The sequence below is a fragment of the Poecilia latipinna genome, unplaced genomic scaffold (genome assembly GCF_001443285.1).
Source record: "Poecilia latipinna isolate Pla-1442-1.1 unplaced genomic scaffold, P_latipinna-1.0 Scaffold196, whole genome shotgun sequence".
NCBI lineage: Eukaryota > Metazoa > Chordata > Actinopteri > Cyprinodontiformes > Poeciliidae > Poecilia > Poecilia latipinna.
In genome coordinates this window covers 337,676-362,073 of record NW_015112812.1, presented here as the reverse complement: position 1 = coordinate 362,073, position 24,398 = coordinate 337,676, and the positions used below count along the sequence as shown (strand labels likewise).

Below are 24,398 nucleotides of genomic sequence, written 5' to 3'. Positions count from 1 at the left end.
ATATATATATATATATATATATATATATATATGGTTTATTTCATAATGTTTTTTGAAAGTCGTTTTGATTTGCTGCCCTGCGAGGTTTGCGGCGTCACCACAGTTCGCCCCACTTCTTGCTGTATTGACTGAGAGATTGGCATGGCTTGCAGTATTGACAGTGCAGATAAGATGGAAAAGGAATCACATTCTGTATTTGATGTGGACGTGCACCATAGGTAACCTTCTCACTGAATGACACTACGAGCTTAGATGGCAGGAAGATTTTCTGAGCTTGACTCTCTTTCTGACAGTTTCATTCAAAACCTTCAGCTCTAGATTCGAAAACAGTCACTGGATTGTTTTTTTTTTTTTTTTTTTTTTTTTTTATTAGAGGGGTGACAACTGCACGTCACAACAGCCACAACAAATCCAGCTGCAATTCCCAAAAATATTTTTTTGGTGTAAAAACAGCCCGGTGCATCGCCAAAATAACACCTATACCCACAGAGAGACATGGTGGTGGCAGAATCACTTTTGTCTGATGAAAGGATTTTTTTTGTTTTGTCTGGAGGAAATGAATCAGTTTCTGTCAAACACATTCAGGTGTTAGAGAGAAATGTACTTTTTTTATGAACACATTGAGTCCAAACATACATCCAAATCAACAAAAGAATAATTTCACCAGAAGTAAAGCAAAGTAGCTGAATCTAGAACTAAATTCAACAGAAAATGGTTTGGAGACTTGAAGAGACAAAAGTATCAAATAATCGACGTCTAAATCTAAATACCATGACTTTACCAAAAGTCAGATTTTCATACCAAGTTCCTTTGCCTGATGTTACACATCCTATGTTCAAAGTCAAAAAGATTTACACTGAATGGTCACATTTAAGATACAAAACAAAGCTGTCTGGATTAAAAAAAAAAAAAAAAACAGAACAAAAGCATGAATAAGGCTTGATAGACTGCAGTTTGTCTATAAGTCACAGATTGACGCTGCTCTGTTCATAAGATCAGAGACGTCTGTGCAGCGCAGCAGCAACCAAGGATATTATTTCTGCTGTCAGTTCAATGGATATTAAGCCGCTCTAATGACACCGGACACTGGTGTGGAGGGCAGGATGCGACAACCACACTGGGATGCAGTAAGGCCAAGCCCAGCCACTGCTTCCAGACCTGAAGCTAAGCCCCTAATGGCTGCTATATTTGGATCAGTGGCGTTTATGGTTATATAATGACTCATCCCCTCACGGACGGGGAGCAAACCGCTCTGAAATTAAATCCATCAGTGTTTTTCTTGGAAGTATTTTGCCCGCACAGACGTTAAATTGACCAAAGTTCTCCTGCAAAATTTGTTAAACTGGTTTATAATTGTCTACAGGATCTAAGAGATACTGGAAAAAAAAAATAAAAAGAGTCAACACTCACTGCTTGACATCTACCGAGTCAAAATGAGGTTAAATAGGGTTCACACAACAGAGAGAAAGGCTGGAGATGCGATCTCACTGGGGGCTCTTTAGTAGAAACGTTTGCTCAATAACTTGTTAAAATGAACTGTGAATCTGCCAGTCACTTGTTAGGGACTCAGAGCATTTATCCACACAAAGTAAAGCAAGTGAATAGAGGGTCAGAAAGGGGAAGAAAGGGGATTAAATTATTTTAACACATTATGGCTGTTTGTGTCAGACAGAGATGATCTGCTGGAATCTCCGAACAAAACATTCCTTTCAGATTTTCCAGATTTATAAAGACCGGATTAAAAATCCCCAGAAACTATCCAAGGAAAAGCATGCGTGTGAACAAAAAGACCTTGCTGATATCAGGGGTCAGTAACTCTTAACAACTTGTTGCAACCAGAGTAACGTGGTTGTAACAAGTTCTGGTCCTGGCCTGTGAGTCTAGATTTCTGCTGCTGCAATCAGACTGCAGGACCAGAATGTGGCAAAAACATCAAACCCGTCTTGCTTTGTATCGACACCTCAGACTGGTAGCCGTATAACAATGTGGGGATGCTTTCATGGCGCATTTTGGACCCCAGGCTGCACTGTGGTGCAGCTGGGAGCACCGGTTTCGACTCAGGTCTTTCTAGAGTTTGCATATTCTCCAGTGCGTGCGTGGGTTCTCCGACCTCTTCCCACGGTCTAAAAACATGACTGTTTGTATAATTGCTCTCTCTAAATTGTGAGTGTGTGCGTGGTTGTCTGTCCTGTCTGTCTCTGTGCTGTCATGTGATGGACTGTGCAGGGTGTACCCCGACTGTCGCCCAGAGACAGCTGGAGATAAGTCCCAGCTCCCCCGCAACCTGGCAAGGGCAAGCAGCAGGTTTTTAGACGATGGATGGACTTTAGGTCCTTTATTGTATGCAAGAGACAGACAGAGTCATGTGACTCTGCATAGCTTCGAGATCGGTATGTTGTATTCCATATCCATGTCTGTAAATGTTTGCCTTCCAACTTATTCAGAATAAATATTCAGCATGAATAAAATTCAACATCCTCCCTTAATCTCTCTGGTTTTACCATCAAACAGGCCGCTATGCAAGCCACCATCGTCTACCTGCGCCTGTGGGGGGCTGTGACTCATCGCCTCGGTGGAAAATATTTTTCTCAGTAAAACTTACATATCCTCACAGAGGCAAGATTGCTTTGGGATGCCGGAGACTAACAATGCCGTAGAAGAGTTTTATTTGGAAAACTCCAAGCAGAAATCGGATTTATTTCTGATATTTAGAGAATGTAAATAAATAAATAAATAAATAAATAAATAAATAAATGGCTTTCTGGTAAAACTGTCAAACGAAATGCAAAAATCAAGAGTTTTCAAATCATACATATTACACGTTTCTACAAAAACATGCTTCAAGCTAACCGTCTCTGGTACTGACTGCTGTCTACAGCCAAATAAATCCAACAGGATTTAATGCCCATCTGATAGACCTTCATATTATGATAACTAAGCAGCATTTAAAAACTTGTTTCCTTGTGGTTCAACATCCATCTGAGGACCCAGAAACTTGCTTCTGTCTGCAGAGACGCTTTTTTATCTCCATGCCCACAGGCCAAAAGTGATATAAAAACAGCCTCTTCTCTTTTTTCTGCTTTTCGTCAGCCTGCCCTGTGGAAACTAAGAAAACATTAACAACCCAGATGCGGTCCAGCATTACAGCCCCGCCAAGATCCCACAGCTTCGGCGAGTTGCGGGCATTATCGATCTGGACTTCTTCTTTCTGCACACTTGCACCATTTTACCCAGTCTGGAAACGCACCAGGAAGCAAGTTTGTGGGGCGATCAATCAGCACGCCGTCTCCTCTGCACTCTAAAGACAGCGCTGCTTGGGGCTGTAGCACGAAGCCGTCAGAGGACAGCCAGAAGAGAGGTGGTTGGGAAAGAGGGAGAGGAACAGAGGAGGGGAGCATTTTGTAATGAGGGATGAGGGTAGTGGAGCATACCTGTCTCCTCAGAGCCAGTTTTAACCAGCAGCTAGCAGAGCCAAGGGAGGACAGACAGACAGAGGGAAGAAGGGAAACAGTCGCTGTCCTGGCTGGGAGATGGAGCATGCCAAACAGCAAATGGCCCAGGATGGCGACTGCTGTCCTTTCAGCATGGGCTCAACATGATGGGAGGCAAAGGAGGGATGGAGAGAAACAAATGAGAAACACTCCAAGTCAAAAATAAAACAACTGCAAACACACTCGTGCCTGTACATCAATGCACTCACAGAGTCAAAACCATCAGTCATCTCTGCTGCCATCCATAATCTGTCCCTGTCATACATACACAGAGCAGGTCCGGCAGATCCATGAACTCGCCCTCACAGCCCCCCTCTGCTCTGCCTGCCTCCTGGTCCAGGCCAGCTGTCACTGCACTAGCCGCCTCTGGAGCCGATCTTCCTCATTTAAAAGCCTCTGACATCTATCTGGACCGTACCACAGGAGGATGAGGAGGCGGGGGTGGGGGAGACGAAGGAGCATCAGCGGGAAAGCGCCGTCTCTCCTGGGCTGAACTGGTCCAGCAGCCCTCCTCCCCCCCCCCTGTTCTCCGCGCAGTCGCCTGAGCTGTGTTTGGCTGAAGGGACCATGTGTTCGGGATGTTTGTGTCATGTGTGTCTGAACAAAGCGGTGCTGTCTCAGCTGTAAGGTTTGACATTTCATTGTCCTTTTTGTTGTTGTTGTTTTCATAGTAGAAGTCTGAGGGGGGGAAAAAAAATGTGTTCAACACGTGACCAGAACTGAATCTTCTCTCATAAATCCACTTAAAGAGCCGCTTCGTTGTTCCCGTCTACCATGGCATATTAGGGAGATACTAAAAAAATAAAAAAAATAATTAAAAATAAAAATAATAATAGTATTGTTATTATTTTCATAATAATAACTATAATAATTTTATTTATAAAAAATTATTTTTATAAATAAAAATAAATTATTATTTTTATTTATTTAAAAAAAATAGTATTATGAGAATAAACTCATATGAGAATAAAGTCATGAGTTGAAACAACATGAGAATGAAGTCGTAGTAATATGGGAATAAAGCCATAAAATTATGAAAATAAAGTCCAAATAATACAAGGATAAAGTTGTGATAATAATATGAGAATAAGGTAATATTCTCATATGACTTTATGAGGATATGACTCATAAAGTCACATATTCTTGCAATACATGTGTCTTATACTACAGGAATATGTCATAATATTATGACTTTTTTCTTGTATTTTTATGACTCTGTTCCCGTAAACCACTCTGCACTGAACTTTACACTTTCTGGTTGAAACTATTGACCAAAAACTCCATGCAGAAAGACCCCAGGCTGGGATCTGAACCCAGGACCTTCATGCTGCAAGGCAACAATGCTACCAACTAATAGATGAGACGATTATTATTTCATTGTTTGTTCACGTCATGATTCCTGATCTTTGATTGATTTTTGTCCATTCGACATCACTGCTTCAGGGGCTCTTGTGTTTTGTCTGGCCTGCTTGTCAGCTCAGTAAGACATGAGCTGCTGTTCTGCTGAAACTCAACTCGACTTTTACCTTCAATTTCTGGACATCCTCTTACCACAACATGTAAGTAACAGTAACTCTATGCAATCCCACATGACTGGAATCACGAACAGAGAGAAAAAACAATTTGTTCTGTAAAGCCCTCCTGATGGGGATGACATCATGGAGTGTGACACTTTTACCAAAAAATGAACCCCCCCAGCCAGAGCAGCAGAAAATCCACCTCGTCCCTTCTTATGCCCGTTAATCTTAGACGCTACTCAAATACAAATCAGTTTTGAAGAACTCTTATTGGTTTTCAGTGAGCATTGAGACATGGATTTATTCAGAGCCGGCGCTCTCTAATGGTCATGTGAGGCTTTACAGCCAAATAACTGCATTTATGAAGATTCATTGTGATGGATGAACATCTGAATGACGTTCAATAACTTCAAGAGATGAAATTAAACCTGGTTTTAAACAGATGTCTGTCTGCATTTTTCTGATGGTTTCGATCTTAGAAAGGTGTTGTAATTAACAAGATAATAACCTGCTATAAATAAACTATTCATATTAAATCATGTGAAGACACGTCCATCATATCCGCACATAAAAATGAAAGTAGTTCACAGTGCATTATGGGTGTTTTAAGTCAATCTGGCATCTTATCAAATAGATGAAAATTATTTTTACAGGCAGCTCTTAAAAAAATCATCTGAGAAATTTGTCAAGCTGTGTTAAGACTAAACAACAATTTTGTTTTATGAGAGAAATTTATGAGAGAAAGTGCAGAAATTTCTTTTATCTTTTAATCAATTTTTTAATCTTTAAGCTTCCCATTCAGCTTAGTTAAATTCTAGGTAATTTAGTGTTTATGGGCCAAACATGCCACATTATTCAAATGATAAGCAGAATTTAGAGTTAAAACTTGATCATGAAAACATTTTCAGCCATTAAAAATGTGGTCTAATGTCTGTACGTTCCAAACTGGACCTCTCTGCGTGCGACCAGCAGCTGCTGTCAAGGTTTCTGTCGACTTATCGACTGCATCGAAACACCATCAGGCTCCAGGGCAGCAGAGAGGCGACCCCACCCTCCCAGGCCCCCATCCCACGCCAGATGTTGCTCCATCCGAGCAGCGGGAAGGAGACAAAAAAGGTCGGAGTGTCTGAGCTCAGGTTATCTGATGAAGGTGTGTCGTCGTTTTGGTCAATCATTAAGAGAAATGTGTGTTATTACCTCAGATTAGATTCTTGTGGCGTCACAGTGTTTGCCTGCGACCTGCGCCGTGACATCCGTGTGGGATTGTGACAGTGGCAACAAGTGACACAGGCAAAAGAGGTGTGAGCAGCATGTGGGTGAAGCCCAGCGTGATCAAAGGTCATTCATTGCTTCCTGAATGACCTTTATGAATCAGTGAGCTGATTCATAAAGGACTTACTTTGGGAACGTTTCACATTTTATCACAGGCTATGAGCTGCTTTTACAAATGTGATGAACGTCTTTCTGGCTCTTTCTATTAATCTGAGAAGCAGATTAATAGGGGTGATTGGGATGTGATTGAGAAGCAGATTTTGCAAACATGCCATCATCTAAATGCCATGATTCATGACTGTTCCAGTTAAAGGAAAGACTGAAGCTCAACTAAAAATCTGTGGCAGGACCTGAATATTACTACTCACAGATTATATTCACCCAATCTGACTGACTTTAATCTGTTTGTCAAAGGACAGATTCAGTTTTCTCATTTCTTGATTTTCGAAACTGTAACATTTCTGCAAACCGTCGACTGGATCTGAAAACAAACAGACACCTTATTTTACGTGTAAAAATGTTTTAGAAATACACTCCACTTTGTGTTGGTATATCACATGAAATCACAGTAAAATAATCTGCAGATTTTGGTTGCACTGTGACAATAAGAGGGGTATGAAAACTGTTGTCATGTAGTGTGTGTTTAGAGCTGGACCAAAGAAGCTTTGGAGAACCGTGGTGAAATTTGAATAAAGAAATCAGAAAACTTGCAGCAGAAGCATGAGGAGAGTGAAACGTGAAGCACGGATGGAGGAACAGGGAATAATTAATGCAAAGACGCTGAACAAAGACTCACAGAAACCACAAACCAGGGGGAAAAGGTTAACACTAAGAAAATAATCTAAAGGAAAGAAAAAAAAAAAGAAATCGCATGGCAACACCTACTAACAATAATGAATACAGAGAGATGAGCAGAATATGGAAGAAATAAAGATCAAAAACACAAATGAAACCCAAACACACACCGTAATGTATGATATTGTTATTTTTTTTCCACCCTGCTGTTAATGCATTTTCCATTAAACCGTTTTGGTCTCAATTAATGTCAGACAGCTGTTATGACTCAAGCAGACAGCTACTGCTGCATTCATTTACAACCATTTGCACACATTTCGGTGCCTCAACAAGTCCAAATTGTATCAGCGCGGTGTGGGGGCGAGCTGGACAGTGGGTGTCTCTGATCCCACAACTACCTTCCTCGCACCCGGAGAAGAGATTCATCTAAAGCTGCTCTTTGCCGAGCTTCGCCCTGCAATGATGTGACAAACACAGACACTGTGCTCAAACATGCTGCACAAAATACACTCCAACTCTGAGCTGCTCTGATCCTGCAGCATACTTTCACATTTGCTCCCTTTCAGCCGGGCACGTTTACTCGTTAAAGGGGGATAATCCACTTTTGCTGCATGCAGGTGTCGTTTAGATGTTGAAAGACGTCATGCTCCGACCTGTATTTACAATTCAACTGAAAGTGGCTGAAGCAGAAACGAATCCAATAAGCGCTGATTAATTATTTGACAAGACTGTAGAGTTAACCATCTGATCTTATGCAAGCAAATCAACCTAATTTCGCTGCATTCGCACTTACAATACTGTACAATCTGCCCCCCAACTACACACGCGCCCTTGCAATAAAAGCACAAAACAAAAGAGATGAGTCACCTAAATGTCATATTTGCTTACTCAGTTAGTTCCCTGGAAGCTTTAACAAAATCAAATGTGAATGTTGCTTTTTCCACGTGCCTCTGCAGACTGAAAGTCTCTAACACTGAAGAGGCAAAAGAAAAATGGACTTGAAACAAAAAAAACAGCATCTGTTTAATTATTCCACCCAGCATGAGAGCATTTATTTATAATAATGCTTTTGTTTACGAGCTACTAAAGTGGATAATTGCTGAAAACATCCTGATCTGGGAGCTGATGATTCGCTCAGCTTTCCTGCTGCTGGATTAGATGTCAAATTCCTGAACACGCTGACCGTAAACTAAAGTCTGAGCATGCCGCTGTTGGTTCCCAGTGGAGATATGAACAGGAAGAGATTACTGAGACAACTTTAAATTTAAACAATGCAAGATTTTGAAGAAATATGACTATAACAATTGTCCAAGTCAAGATGGAGGACATGGACTTCAAATTTTCATCATGATACACCGCTGTGGCAAACACTATGAAATAAGATACGCTGCTATCACAATAACACGGTGAGGTGCAATTATACCACAAGGCATGATCTCTGCTTTTATTCCTGTTGCCAGAGATTTTATTCTTTGATTCTCTCATAAAGCCAACAACTGGAACGTAGAGGTTTTGAAAAGTGTAGACTTTGATTCACCATTTTCAAAGCTTTTCAACGTACAAGGATAACAGTCTTACATAATCCAAATGGAAAACAAAGAGCTTTATTGAAGGAAGAATGTAAATATGCTATAACCTATAAATAGCATAAGTGTGCCACACACTCTGCTGAAGCACCTTTTGATTCAGCTTCAGCTTTTCTTCAGTTCAGATAATCAAATTAACTTGAACTGGAAGAACCAAGATGAGCTCTGCAATGACCAGAATGTAGCTACAATTTCCTTCATTTAGTGGTTTTGTTCAACTTGACAAACATCTCCTGGATTTTCCACATGTCTGCACTGAGGGTTGTGGTGTCAACATAAAAAGTCTTTCTTCCAAAGAAAACATCGAAAATCGTCTCAAATCTCCAAATATCCATAGCAGAACATGCTGAAACATTCTGTCCAAGTATTTAAGTAACAAAAAAAAAAAAAAAAGTTGACATCACCAAGTGAATACAAAATGAGAGGCTCGTTGGCAGCATCATGCTAGTTTTTGTCCAAAAACTGTTGGTTTGTAAGTCTAAATATGGATTCGAATCAACAAAAGACTCATTTGTGAAAGATAAATGAATGTTTTGAAATGGTGCAGAGCTGAATTAGACAATACATATGTGGGGTCGTCTGAATAGTACTGTAAACAAAGGATGTCAACAGATTTAGAGACATTTCACAAAATCAAAATCTGTCCTCCTAACTCAGAAAGCTGAACGCTGAAATTGATTGAAATTATGTTTTATCAAAGTGTGTTTTTGCAGGTGTGCATATTTATGCAACCAAGTTTTAGCACCTTTGAACTTTTTTCCATATAAAAATGTATTTATTTCGTAGATGAGTTGTTGTACAGGATATATGATTTTGTGGAAAATGTTTTAAAATGATTTATTATGTATTAGTGTTTTTTTTTGTATTAGAGTGACATGGCATTTTGGAACAGTACTGTACACTACAGAGAGCTACTGCAGGTTAAACAGCAAAAATAATATCCAAACCATGACAACATTTTTTCCTAAATTACTCCAACCAGTATTTCCATCTTACCATCCCCTGCACTAAAAAAAATCCCTGAAACCTGCACCGATGCAGAAATTATTTTCTGCATTTTCCCTGATGAAAAGGAAACCCTAACGCCTGAATGTGGGGCTAAAAGAGGCAAATACAGTTTGCACAGAGGGACGCTTCCATCTCGTTTCAGAGAGCGATCCCTCAGCCTCACATCACTCTGGAACGAACGAACAAGTTTTGCATTTCAGAGAAAGTGTGGCTGGATCGGCATATGATGCCTCCTCTTTGTGGTTTGGATAAAAGGCCGTGCATACATCAGAGTGGAGGCTAATCCTCTCTTTCAGCCGAGGACAAAGTCCTGAGGTACCAACATACATATTCTCTTTCTGCAGTTAACCAGCTTAGCAAAAACCACAGTCATCAAGTTTCCTCTCTCTCAAGGAAAAAAAAAAAAGACAGGAAGAGTCAATTTGCAAAATGCCTTAAAAACATTATCCCTATTGCAAAGTAAAAATTCAGTCTAAAACGTGACGGCTAACAACATAGGGGTGTTCACCTGAGAAAAACAAGTTACGCAATGGCTAAATTGTTTCACACTGGTGTGGCTCATTTGTGGTGCAGCTCTGTGAAACCGAAACATGCTGTCAGCAAAGGAGTAAAACGCCTGAAATCTCCCCCAGAAAACAGCCTCCGTTGCATCTTCCTGCAATCAACAGGTTTGCATTTCAACTACTGCCAACCTCTTCCAACTCAGGGGAAAGTAATGCGCACCGAGTGTTTCTATTTACACTGTCATACTTTTTCTGTCACTCGTCCTGGAGAAGCTGTCAGAGCAGAAACATGATGTTTAATGTGTGACTCCTCTCACCTCCTCTCACCTCCTCCACTCACCTGTGCTGGCCGTGTACTGCAGGCTGCCCCGCTTCTTAAAAGGCGAAAGAGGCTTGTTTTTGACCCCGGAGCCACCGGCTGCGGTCCCGGAGGGCACGTTGGAGGACATGATCCCGGGTCGTGTCTCTCGGCTCGGCTCGAATGAGGGGAGGAAGAGGAGGAGAACCGAGTGAGTCAGGCTGAGCTGTGGAGGACGGAGAGATGCTGGGCGAGTGAGGAGAGGAGAGGAGGCGAAGAGAGGAGGAGGAGGACAGACGGGAGAGAGACAGAGAGAGAGAGAGAGAGAGAGAGATGTAGCACAGATGCTTTCAGCTTGAGGGAGTTTCACTGCAGTCGGTGTATTAGCGGGGGTTTCCAGACTCACTGGTCCATCAGCATCAGCATCCCTCTGCAGAGAAACAAACTCCGCCCCCCCGCAAAAAGACCCCGGCGCCTGAGCTGCAGCGTTGGTTGGGGGGGGGGGGGGGGGGGGGTGATGTAGGGTCTCGCATTCCACCCCGCTTCCCCCCTAGCCCTCCCCGGTCATGCGCAAAAAACACACACACTTATACAGCCAAGCACAACAACCAACCACTACAACACACACGCACACTGTTCTGCTGTTGCCATGACGACCACAAATCTGTGCGTACTCTGTAGTGCAGAGTGTTGGCTAGAAAACTTTCTATTAATATATTATAAAAGGGGCTGCATAAAATTCGATAAGTAAGTGTGAACGCGGCAAGGCGATAATATCAACAAGCACAGCGAGTCAGTGAGACATGGAGGAAGATCTGCAGAGGTGATGCAGGTAGATCCACGCTCCGCAGCATCAGTACCAACAAGAGCAGGCGCTTCGCGTTCATGGTTCAGCACTGACAAAATATGGACTGAACAGAAAGTTCTCAATAAAATCAATTCACTTTGTTGGGCTCCTATGTTCTCTGTTCTCACATATCGTATCAAAATGTGACTGAAGTCGCTGCAAAGCTTCTGTCACCGATGTGATTTCAAAGATGCAGCAATAATTAGCTGGTTATTAACAGGCACTGGTTAGCAGTGATCATCGGAAACTCAGAACTTCTTCACGTTTGGCTGTTTTGTTTTTTAATTACAAATTTTATTTCCAAGTGTTTTTGTTTGTCACAATCATTGTCCGCATCTTCCCCTGTTTGTATAATTCTTTCCCAATTATCTCTTTGTGATCACCCGGTCTGCTGCCTGACACCAGCTGTAACTCAACAGGCTGTAAATACAACTGTGTGGCAGCGGAAATGTCCTATCTTCTTCATTTTGTAGAGTAAATGTTCCTTTGCGACTAAGGCAACCAGATCCACCCTACTGCTTTACAAAGCAGCAGATTTTTACAGCTAGAAATGCTAACTGCACTAATAATCTTCTATGAAACAATGAGACCTGCAAGAACCAGTTTCTGTGAGTGATTCTACAGAAAGTTACAAAAATGTATTGTTTTACAAAAGGCCTTTTGATAGACCTCACTTTTTACCTGCAATAACTGTGTTGACAGGCCTTGTAATTTTTCAGATTAATTATAACAATTTCTTTAATCTCCTGGAAATATGTACATGTTTGATAAAAAGTTAGATAAAAAAAAATTGCTCTCTTAAACCTTCAATGTCTTATTTTAGCATTAGTGTTTAGAGTTCTGTTTGTAAACTAGGTATGTTGCTGTTTTCTTCTATAATCTTCTATAAGCTTAATGAATTTCATCATCAGGTCATGCTCTTTGCATTATGTATTCACTGCTCGCTGCCATTCATTTTCACCTTTTGTTACTTTTGCTAAAAAGCATCAAACATGTACTTTTTCTTTTACCTAATTTAGTTTTGTCTTATTTTTCTCTATTTTTGTTTTTTTTAATGAACATTGTCATAACTCCCTTATTAATCATTAATTTTCATTCCTAAACCTCCATTTCCACATGAATAATGTATTTATGATATAAGAAGACAATGCATGTTCAGGCATGCATTTTTCAGGGCACCTGAAGTAACAACTTTAATAAAAGTTAAAAGATAAACATGCAGCGCCTTGATGAGCATTTCAACATGAGCAGGTTTCGACTGAATCCCTCCTGTGGTACGTGAGACCAGCTCACCGCCAACCAAAGGGTTTAATGGGGTCAACCATGAATGAATGCGCTCAGCAGGAGGGTCTCTGTGTGTGAGGTTTCTTATTACTTATTCATGCCACTGAAACGCTGTAAAAACATGTAGAAACAGTGGGAAACATTCGCCCTCTTGTGGCATGAACAGAAACTGCGACATCTTGTGTAACCCATCTCCACGAGGTAGTCATTTACTTTTTATTAAAACATGGTATGTTGAAAGTGACTGATACCCTGATGAATAATCAACACAAAACATTTACTTGCTTTACAGCAATCAACAAATTTTCTCTAATTGTTGACTTTCTCGTGTCTCCCCTCATATTTTCAACAGTTTAGCTCTAAGTCTTAGAGATCTCGACATATGGATTGTAAGGCATCCTTACCATCACCCTAATCTTTAGCTTCCTCCACAGGTCAGTAAAATAACTCAAGGTAAACTTGAAAAGCTTAAAATGCAAATTTATACAAAGTAGAGAATTTTAAACTGTATCTCAGGATTTCTCAGAAAACAGATTGCTTAGACATGTAAATATCCAGACAACCTGCTGATGTCGTCTCATCTATTGGTAATCAATACATTAAAAGCTGAGTGAGAGAATATATTGAAAGACTATTTTCTTTTTTGAGCTTTTGACTTTTGCTCAAGAGCTGACCCACCTCTTGTCCTCAGTTGGGAGGCTCTTAGACTAAACCCACGTGAGCTTATCAGCCTGCGGTAATGGAGCCTTCTCAGGATTTCACACACACCAAAGGCAAATTCACACTTCAACGCACATCTTTCAGAGAGGAAAACGGGATTTCACTGGATCACAGAGGTCTTCGATCCAGTTTGGTCATCCGCCGAACAGGATGCTTTGTTTAAAGGAGGCCCTCATGTCCAACCACATTGAAATTCCCATTATTAGCAGGAGAATGAGCCTTTTTCATTCATTATGCAGAGAAATCATTAGCAAGCTTTCACCCTGACCAGCTCATCCGTACTAAAGTGGGGCAAAGCTACTTCTTTTTCTCCCCTTCTTTGGGTCATGATGTAACGTGGCTCGTTCCTGTCACTCAGGTGGATCTAAGGCGGTAATCTCGTCAACAGATCAGAGCCGCGGTGGTTGCGCGCCGGGCGCGGCCTACTCCGACCACAGCCTAATGGGATTGGCTACCACCACTCGATATGTTACAGCGATTAGCCTGCTTGAAAGCGTTCGGGGATTTAGGCTGCATGCAATTAGTGGAACATTAGCAGCAGAATGAAGTGTGCAGCCTCGAGTGATTCAGGAGACAACTGGGTAATTTGTCGACTGCCCAGATGAAAGTCAGCGTAGAGTCAAGACGGTGCTGCTAGTTCTGCACACAGTCTGTGTCTTATTTGGAAAGAAGTGTTTTTATGAGTTCAACGTTGCTCCACTGTTGATTTTTTATTTGCTTCTCACCATTTTCAACATTCATTTGGAGACGTTCTGGTGTAAATTGCTCCAGTGGCCGAGCCATGACTTTGCAAAGGATTCCAAAAATTGCATTGGTCGTGTGATATCTCCCAACAAGTCCAGACATTGCACTGAATAACATACATCTGTGCCATCAAAATGCAGAAGCAAGTCGAGGTCAGGATGAGCGAGAGTCACATAGACCCAATCTTGGAGACTCCCGAGAATCCATGCAGCAATATCTGTGAAAAGATAATGAAGAACATGGTTCTCACTCTCACAATCCTGGGTGTGTTTCTTGGTTCCATTGCTGGAATGCTTCTACGGCACATATCACCCCTCCCTCCTGACGTTATAATGATCATTGCCTTCCCTGGGGAGATCTTAATGAGGATGCGGTTTGTCCTGCTTCATTGTGACTTCGTTCAACTCTCAGACTGCCTGCCAGGATGAAAGGTTGATCCAAGTTTTGTTCAACCGGCTCCTCCTGCAGAAACCTGCATATGTGCAAACAGTTTGCAAAACACAAAAAGTGTTTCAGGAACCCGATCGGCTCCGTTCGAAGATTCTCTATCAGACTCAGGATGGGACTTTGACTGGGCCGCAGATACACCATTAGCATCACCGAAGAAACATGCTGACACATGGAAAAAATAATCTGCACCTAAATTTATCAGGAGTAATAATAATAATAATAATAATAATAATAATAATAATAATAATAATAATATGTAATTCAAAAAAATCAATCAATCAGATGTTCTGATCAGACTCAGTATGATTGATGTTTTTACAAAATGCATTTTAATCTTACTATTACTCTACTTGTTGCTTACATTTGAGTGTTTTTATTTTGAAGTAATGCTAGTATTATTTCAGTATAATCAGGTAATTATCTTTGTTTTACCCATTGAATAAATATTTTGAATTAAATGGTTTTTTTTGTGTGAAATTATGCTGCTGAAATAATATATGTATATCTTTTTCCACGTTCTTTTCAGTGGTGTCAATAAATATAAAATCAGTATCATTTTCAAGCCTTATTCTCTTAGTTTTTTCATTTGCATCCTGCCCTCTATGAAGCTTGTTTGCAAACAGAGCTGGAGAGAGTATTGGTCGGCTGATTCAGTCACACACTTAGAGCAAAGTTTACAGAAACAATCTGCCTTTGATGGATTTAGTAATCTCAAGTACAGTTTCTCAGTATTCGGCTTCTGACAAGCGCTGACCCAACGGTGCCGAAGACAACGCCCACTGCTCTCTCTGCCTCCGAACCACACAAGGCGACTCACAGGATACGCTGCTTCGATCCTGCAGGATAATCTGACCGGGCTTAACCCCCACGACTCCACCTCAAAACAATTACACAAATACGAATTTTATTTGGGTGCATTTAAATGTGTGAGACGAGATCCCACTCGAGCTGATGCAGATTGTGCAATGTGCTGCAGGTCGTGCCGTCGTGGAGACCCCTCTGTACGGCACGCTGCAGCCACGGTGGCCGTATTTAGCAGCCACCTCACCACCTGGGATTTAAACCTCTTAGCCGTAAGAAGTTTATAAGACCTTAATGCCAGCCTCCTGCCTCATCCATGTGACGGATGCTGAAGTCAAGAGTACATCAAGCATGAAATTCAAGTTGGGATGAGAGGAGTAACACTAGTAAACTCAAGATAAAATGGAAATAGAAGACGTTTCTGAAATGCAAACAATAGACGTCCTGCATCCTTTTCTCTAAAACAAGGACTAATCGTTTGTTTCCATGGCTGCGCTTCATATTTGTACAGCAATAATAGTTATAGGTGGTTCTGAACATGTGTTATATGTTCAACACCGAGTCACATCAGATCAATGAAAAACAAGCAAATATTGACATCACTGTCTTTCACTGCACCCTGACACGTCCGGGATCATATTCTCCTTCTTTTACATCAATCCCCACCGCCCTCAATAGACTAAATGGATTGAACGGCCAATCAGGAAGAGGCCCGTCCTAAGTCCAGGTTTAAGAACAGGGAATTAAGAAGTGAATCTCTACCGGTGAAAGCTGGTGACTTCATTTGAGCCTTTACAACACTGCATCTAATCAAGATACATTTCAGGAAAGCTCAGCCCCTCCTTTCCAATCTCCTTCCGCTCTAAAATCACCTTTCAGCACAATTAGTGCTGTGATAGGATTCTCTGCAGGTGCTCACATAGACCCGTCAAAATTTCCTTCCTCGAGGACCTTGAGAGTGCGGAGGAAGAAATCATGGGTGCAGGAGCAAGCGCTGAGGACAAAAAGTCCAAGGAATTGGAAAAACAGCTCCAGGAAGATGCCGATAAGGAGTCTAAAACGGTCAAACTGCTGCTGCTTGGTGAGTCGTGGTATATGAGTGGACCTTTTTAGTTGAAGTTGTGCTTTTTGTCTCCAGCTACAGGTGATGCTAAGCTCTTCAGCTGATAGGCTTTGGATTCAGAAGACTCCGAGTACAGACGAAACTTTTAAAATCAGGGATAACTTCAGAGAAGATGCATGAAAGAAATCAGAATACTTACACTTTTAGGTTTGAGGACCAAAGTTCAAACTAACCAAAGCAGGACTATTGACTAGCAAAGGTTGGAAGATGAAGGTTTCACTTTGAAACTCTGCTCGCTTGTTTCATTTTTAATGTCTTGCATTTTGGATTTCAACCATTTGATTTTGGTTTAAGCTTCTCTCCGGGTCTTTTTGCAACAACCGAGTGCACTGACTGCAGATATGAAGCTTTAACCCACTCCCATAGCTCAGGATTACACCTCAGTTAAAGGAAATCCACAGACAGAGGAAGTGGAAATCATAAGGCTGTAGAGAATCTAATCCACAACCTCAGAGAAAGTAGTTATTAAACACATAGCAGATAAATACTGATGGTGAAATATTTGGACAGATTTTCACACTGAAGTTCGATATTAAAGTATAACTATATAATCAATTCCTACAGTTTGACTATATTTCAAACTGTTTCCTTAGAAATTTGGTGATTTTATTGAAATAACAGCCTCTGCTCCCGGCTGACCAGCGGCTGCTGACTTTCTGGTTCTAATGAAAGGACGCAGCTTCTTAAAAGATCACTGACTTTAGTCTAAATGAATCACAGCCCTGCAGTGATACGACAATCCGATTAGCTAACAGGTTTAGAGCAGATCCACTTGCTGAGGTCTTTGTTGATTCTCAACTCGCACATGATATGTAACAAAAATGTTTTAATGGCGTTCACATCCGACTGTCATGGTTCTGATTCTAGATCTTAAACTCATCTATATTTTATCCGTATAAAATATAGATGAGTTCTCCTCTATATTTAGAGGAGATTTCTGGATATGATATAGAATTGCATGATAATAACCATCGGAAAGAAACTGTGGTTTGGTCCATTTTTAAAAGTTTTTTGGCAGTAACTTGCTGTTGTCTGTCACTGACAATGACAGCAACAACACAGGAAAATATTCAGAGCCCCCTGGTGGTAGAAGAGAAGAACTACAGATTTCAGGCCAAGACTAAACAGGTTTGCAGATGATTTAAATATTGAGAATCATCTGTACAAATGTAAACACTGATTATATTTTTAAGAAGAAATTAGGACACAATTAAAATACACGTTAAAAGTAGTTAAACCTGCTTTAAAACTAGTGAATTATAAAGAGAAAAAAAAATAGATTTCTGAGCTTAAGAGTTACATTGATTGTTAATTTGCTCAATTAATGCACATTGTTGATGAAATTGGCTAAAAAAAAAACGTTTTTTAAAAATCTATCCCTATATGACAAACATATAGAAACATAAACCTGAAATCAAAGCATCTCTAAGGAAAACAGAGACTCATAGAAGAAATGATGATGGTGCTAGCTAGCTTTTTTTTTTTTTAATGACAAAAAGTTTCCCACCCTCCACTCACCAAAGACCACTACAGCCAACCTGGGATGAACCCTTTAAAAGCTCAGCAGTAAGTCTACGGCTTAGTGCGGCAGAGCAGGCGGTCAGCCCTCACTGCTCTGTGACGCCATAAACTCCTTCAGCTCAGCGGCAGCTTTCATGGAAGTGCAGAGCCTGATCTGCTTTTCTTCAGCCAGCACATCCAATTCTGCCACCGAAATTATGTGATTAACCCACGTTAGGCTTGCATGCTCATTGTTCAGATGCAAAACGTGTGACTAAAGATTGTTCACTACGCATTGTAGTTTTGCCGACGTGCTGTGTATTGGGAAGGTGGGATTTTACCAGAGGATGCAAAATCTTCAGGAACAACGAAAGAATGCCAGAGAAATAAATAACTCTGGATTAAAATTCAACAACATGATGAAAATATTGACTTTCTTTGGTGTGATTTTGGTCTTTAGAGAGCTTTATAATCACCCAATCTTTACTTATCACTCCTAGCTAACTTAGAACTAACTCTTCAGCAACATACAGGAGCTTGTTTTCAGCTAAATAATTCATTAACATTGATGACAAAGCACTTGTTCCATTAGCAGACTGTTTCACTTGCAAAATGGAAAAAAAAAATGTCTTGCTGAGAAGTGAATTGTAAGTTAGTTTTGTCTGTTATATTTGCACAGGAAACTGAACCAAAATTACTTTGTAGTATTTTGTGTTTTTGCATTGTGCATCGTTTGGATCTTAAATACTCACATTTGAATGATGACTGAGAAATGCTTTACAGAGAAGTCCACATATCTTCGCTGACACTTTCCCTCTTTTTCAGGTGCTGGTGAATCAGGAAAAAGCACCATCGTAAAACAAATGAAGTAAGTATTAAAATCCATTACTGAAAAATTTCTGTTTTTTGTTGTTGTTTTGTTTTTTTAATGTGGCGATGAGAGTAAAGAAAATCCACAGGGTGGCACTGTAGGCATTAGATAGACCAAATATGATCAGTAGAAGCTCTGGAGCTTGCCATTCAACCTTTGATTTTTTTTTTTTAAACAACTTTTATTTACCAATGTTATTTTTATGTAGTTTCAAATAGACTTTCCTCCACCTGAGGCAGAATCAGAGATGAAAAGTTTGTTTTTCTGCTCAAACAAAGGATTCTCCACCAAGGCGGTTACACAAAAGAAGAGCAGATGGAGTTCAGGGCGATCATCTACGGCAACATCCTGCAGTCTACTCTGGCTATCATCAGAGGCATGGAGATGCTGAGCATCGATTTTGGCTCACCTTCCGCGCAGGTGTGCTGCAGACGTTTTCTGATGGTCTCGAATTCCAAAGCAGAATTTAAAAAAATAATAATAACTTATTGTGCATAAAACTCGTAGGAGGATGCGCAGAAGCTGCAGAACTTGTCAGACTCCATTGAGGAAGGGACAATGCCTCCTGAGCTGTCTGATGTCATCAAGAAGCTGTGGAAAGACTCTGGAGTGCAGGCCGCGTTCGAGAGAGCCGCCGAGTACCAACTGAACGACTCTGCTGGATAGTGAGCGGCTTCCTCAGCATTATAACGACTTACAAAGGCCGATCATTTCTAGATACCAAGGGCATACATGTGAATCTTGACTGCTTTGCTGTTCGTCCTGACATCTTCAGCTACCTCAGCGAAATGGACCGAATCTCTCTGCCAGACTACATGCCCACCGAGCAGGACGTGCTGCGATCTCGAGTCAAAACAACTGGTATCATTGAAGAGCAGTTCTCCTGCAAAGAGTTGCACTTCAGGTGAGTTTCAACATTTACATACTGATGGAAAACGAGTTGACTCCACGGAAACATGTTGGCCCAAAGTTAACTTCCTGACCTGGTTTGATGCGGGACAACCTCAAGTAAATAATTAAACTCTAGTTTCAGTGTGTCGCCTAATTTGAACAAGATTTCAAAATCCATGTGGTCCCGACAGCCATGTTAGCTCAGAATTTAAAAAATAACCTCTAAACCAGTGGTTCTTAACCTGGGTTCGATCGAACTCCAGGGGTTCGATGAGTCGGTCTCAGGGGTTCGGTGGAGCCTCTACCGCGGAGGTAAAGACACTTGTGTAAAGTCGTGATGACGCCCCGCTTCGCCATCACTTGCTGCAGAGGATCACGTTACATTGCTGAGCCAATCAGAGCTGCGGAGGAGCACTGATTGAAGGAGCTCCACTCTTAAGCAAAACTCACCGTTTTTACCAAATTCTGTAACTTTCGGTGTACTTCTAAATCTGCTCCTTAGTCGCATCTTTTCGGGGTTGGTACTGCCTCTAGTGGCGTGGGGGTGGTAACACAATTACATTACTAAATCAGAATACCGCAGTCTTTAAGTGGTTCCAGTTTCTCTCGATGGCCAACCTGTTGAAACTGTGGCACATTTTAAACACCTAGCAAAGCTGAGCTGGACAGTCTGCTCAACTTTGCTGAAAACACTGACTATATTTTGAAGAACTGTTCTCAGAGACTCTACCTTTTAAGAAGACTTAGTGATCTTGTCTATGTCTTGAATTTGGGGAAAAAAGACATTTTATTTATCACTACAGAAGGGTTCAGTGAATGCGCATATGAAACTGGTGGGTTCGGTACCTCAAAAAAGGTTAAGAACCACTGATCTAAATAAAAGTTCCCAGGTGATTAGCCACTTAGAGAGCTTATTTTACTTTTTACGCTTTACAGGATGTTTGATGTGGGAGGTCAGAGGTCAGAGAGAAAGAAGTGGATCCACTGTTTTGAGGGTGTGACCTGCATCATCTTCTGTGGAGCCCTCAGCGCTTATGACATGGTGCTTGTAGAAGACGATGAAGTGGTGAGTCAGAATGGCTGCAATGCTGTTTAAAAAAAAAAAAAAAATCTTAAAATAATCGAAACATGTCCTGATGGTTTTTGTGTCTCTGGTCTCTCCAGAACCGCATGCACGAGTCCCTCCATCTATTCAACAGCATCTGTAACCACAGATTCTTCGCTCTGACCTCCATCGTGCTTTTCCTCAACAAGAAGGATCTCTTCGAGGAGAAGATCAAGAAAGTCCACCTGAGTATCTGCTTCCCTGACTATGACGGTACGTTCAACAGACGCCAACTTATTGAGAGAGTTTCACAGGTTGATAACTTTTGAGGGGAAATTGCCCCAGTCTCATGTTAATTACACCAAAGAAAAACAAAATTGAAACGATTCAGCTGCATTTCCCCAATGTTGGGGGCAATCGGAGGCTATAGTTTGAATGGAAGCAGCTTCTGGAGTATTTGGGGGAATTTAAGCATAAAACAGATATTTGAAAACATACTTTCTTCATTTATTATGCATGTCATATATGTATATTTCTACTTTATGAATTTTAAAATATGTATAACATTTAAGAGGTTGCATTATCTAGAACTCAGTTAGAATTATGTTGTGGCTTTTTTAAATGAGAATATTATGTATTGTTTTATCTGGAGATACAAAGAAGCTATAATATATCCAGTTATGAATCCTCTATCAATAAAGTGAAAAACTTTCTTGTACAGCTTTTACAATCAGTGGCTAGAAGTTATTCTTGTTTGTAGCATTCAGGCAGCTGAAACTCCTAAAACACATAGTTTTGCACCAAAAGTAGTTGCATTGCCTCCCAAAGAGAGCAAGGCTATTTATGAGGGGGAAAAAAACAACACTGAATTTATCTATGCACCACAACACCGGAGAGAAACTGCAGTCACACTTTCTCTGGCATTTTTATTAAAATGCATTTAAACCATATAAACTATAATGGGAAATTATAGATGATAGAAATCTGTGATTATTTTGTCATTTTGATTTAGTTTAGTGGCTGACCACCTCTGCTCCAACAAACTGAATAACTGCAACTGTGACTCAAGTACCGCAACAATGACTCATTAATAACATTATGTAGTCTCTATCTATGCTGAAGGCATGGATTCAGATTCACTCACCTCAGCATGCTGACTGTTTGAAACTGAAATTACAACTGACAACACACAGCTGTTGCCTACATCCTATGTTTATCTTGAGTGCACCCATGGATGGTCTGTCTTTCAATGTGAGATCATCCATCCTCTATAGTCTCTTTTCCTTGCAGCTTCATGGGGGGCTGGTGCCTATCTCTCCAGCAGTCACTGGGCGAGAGGCGGGGTACACCCTGGATAGGTCACCAATAGACAGTTCTTTATAAATTAAGACAAAAAATAATAACAATACGAGATGCTCATATCAAGTTAAAGGTAGCGTACCCTGTGCTGATGCAGCAGGACACTGGGAATTCCACGCCACTAATCCCAACACAAATGCAGCACTGAAACTGGGTGTGGATCACAGGTGACATATATATCACAAGATTTTATTTTTTTCTCGTCATCAACCCTTCTTTAGGTTTAGTTGACTAAAATATAAAGTCGAAGATTAAATAAAATAATTAGTAATGTTGGATGTTAATTATATTATCTTTCACTTCTAACGAGTCATGGGATCTGATTGGGTGTCATTTCTGTCTCTCTCACTCATTTTTACATTATTTGTTGTCAAAGATCTTATAGTTGAGGCCTTTCTGTTCAAATTTGTCATTTAGTTCTTTTCTAGCTTTTTGTCTGGAAAATAATATGCTGATATAAGAACAGAAAAAAAGAGTATTCCTGAAGGGCTGGTTTGTCTCCATTAACCGATGCACGTATCTGTCGAAAAACGTCTTTCAGGCCCCAACACATATGATGATGCCAGTGGCTACATCAAGACACAATTCGAGGAATTGAACATGAAGAAGGGTCAGAAAGAAATCTACTCCCACATGACCTGTGCCACAGACACGAAGAACGTCGAGATCGTGTTCAACGCCGTGACGGACATCATCATCAAAGAAAACCTTAAAGACTGCGGTCTGTTCTAAGCAGCTCCGGAGTGACGGGAGAGAGGTACAAGATCTTTTAGAAACTGTCTTCACATACAGTAACGGGTCCCACACGAGGCAGAGCCCTGCAAATTTTATTAAATCGATATTCTCTGGCCATCGTGTCGCTCGCCAACAACAACTGGCCGTAACACGAGAAAACAGAAACTCAGGCAGGAAAGGTTGGACCCCCTGTGGACTGCTGAGGATGACGAATACAAATAAAAAGACTGACGTAATCCCCATGACGACTTGTGCTAAAGTCTTTACAACCTCCCTACAGCTTACTTTTACGTTTTCTTGAGCAGCTTTTAACAACTTTTCCTCGTGTTCTTTCATTGCAGAACATCTTTTTCAGCCCGAGCCCCGCACACATTGGCATTAGGAAAGACGTGTACTGACGGGGGACAGGGCGTCCTCAGACTGTTGTGTTTTATGCCATCATCTCCACGTCACGCTGTGGCTGAACGCTCCTAGAGAATATCGTCATCTCCTTCCTGCAACTCTCTGCACGTCCGGCTGAGTAAAAACAGATACGAAGTCACCATGTGAACTGTGGAGCCTCAGATTCCTACACGGCTAAAAGATTAAAGGTACGAAGATGAAATAGCTGCTTCTCTGATTATCATTGAGTTTTTAAAACGTATAAATTATAAATTATAATTGATCTGAAAGCCAAGCTCTGTTAAAATAATTAAAGCCATATGGGAAAAGTAAAAAAAAAAAAAAATTCTGAATAGACCATTTTCTTTGTTTTGGTTTTGAGTGCAATAGTCTCTGTGATCTTGATATTTAAGCTGAAAAGTTGCTGAGCAGATTTCTCTGATGTTCCCAGTGCTTGCAGTTTGTCCAGATTACAAACCCAATCGTGCATGTATCTAACCTAAATAGTGTTAATGTACTGAATTCACTTAACATTTTATTGTGATGAATAAATCTGACAACGACAAGCATGGTAGATGAACTTTGTACATAAGAATAGACGAGTTATGTTTTGAATGATGAATTATCTGGAAACATGTGAGAGGAAAACACTGGAGGATGGATGCTTTACGAGAAAAGGGAATGGGAATCTGTTCTTTCTTATGAAATGTAGAGGCATGAAATAAAGATGCATTAACTTCACTGCGTGTCTGCGTCTTTACATCAGTTAAATCTTCATCCGCTGAACAAAAGCGGTGGATGATGAGCCCCATCACGACAGCTTGTCGATGACAGAGCTGCTGTCTTAGAAATATCCTGTTTTGATGTAAGTGGAAAAGGCAGCCAAGTGAAAATCATTACTGATAAACAATCGAAATCAAAGTTTTTCTTTAATTGTAACAGAGTGCAATTCAAAAGAAGAACTAATTTGGCGTCTTTCTAAAAATAAAGCCAGCGTTTTAACACCAAGGCATCGACATTCCCATTAGTACAATGATGAAGAGTTTTTGAAGACGTCAGCTTGGTAACGTTGGTACGAAGCCCTCTAGGGAACACGGGGAAACATTTTTTCTTTTGCGTTCCCTCGCAATATGCTTGCAATATTTGCTGGTCTATTTTGTCACAAATGTCAATTTAA

General features: G+C 40.7%; 2 protein-coding genes across 6 annotated transcripts in view; one reads left to right on the top strand and one right to left on the bottom strand.

Annotated features, from left to right (window-relative positions):
* The window catches only part of ampd2b (adenosine monophosphate deaminase 2b), a 25,232-nt gene extending 14,302 nt beyond the window's left edge, over positions 1 to 10,930 (bottom strand). The window contains exons 1-2 of one of the 5 annotated variants that reach the window (XM_015030954.1): positions 3,760 to 3,963; positions 3,432 to 3,589 (exon numbers count right to left, since the gene is read on the bottom strand). Coding sequence is in view for 1 of the 5 variants with exons in the window: in XM_015030952.1 (XP_014886438.1) it covers positions 10,513 to 10,621 (109 nt within the window). In the remaining 4 variants the exon portion in view is untranslated. The other 4 variants (XM_015030955.1, XM_015030952.1, XM_015030957.1 and 1 more) reach the window with 4 other exon arrangements.
* Positions 10,931 to 16,089: 5,159 nt separating this feature from the next.
* Positions 16,090 to 23,962, top strand: gnat2 (guanine nucleotide binding protein (G protein), alpha transducing activity polypeptide 2). The gene is made up of 9 exons (XM_015030968.1): positions 16,090 to 16,397; positions 18,765 to 18,807; positions 19,089 to 19,230; positions 19,318 to 19,475; positions 19,586 to 19,714; positions 20,638 to 20,767; positions 20,866 to 21,019; positions 22,647 to 22,862; positions 23,182 to 23,962. The coding sequence occupies exons 1-8, from the start codon at positions 16,292 to 16,294 to the stop codon at positions 22,835 to 22,837; spliced, it is 1,053 nt and encodes a 350-aa protein (XP_014886454.1). The 5' UTR covers positions 16,090 to 16,291; the 3' UTR covers positions 22,838 to 22,862; positions 23,182 to 23,962.
* Positions 23,963 to 24,398: the final 436 nt, after the last annotated feature.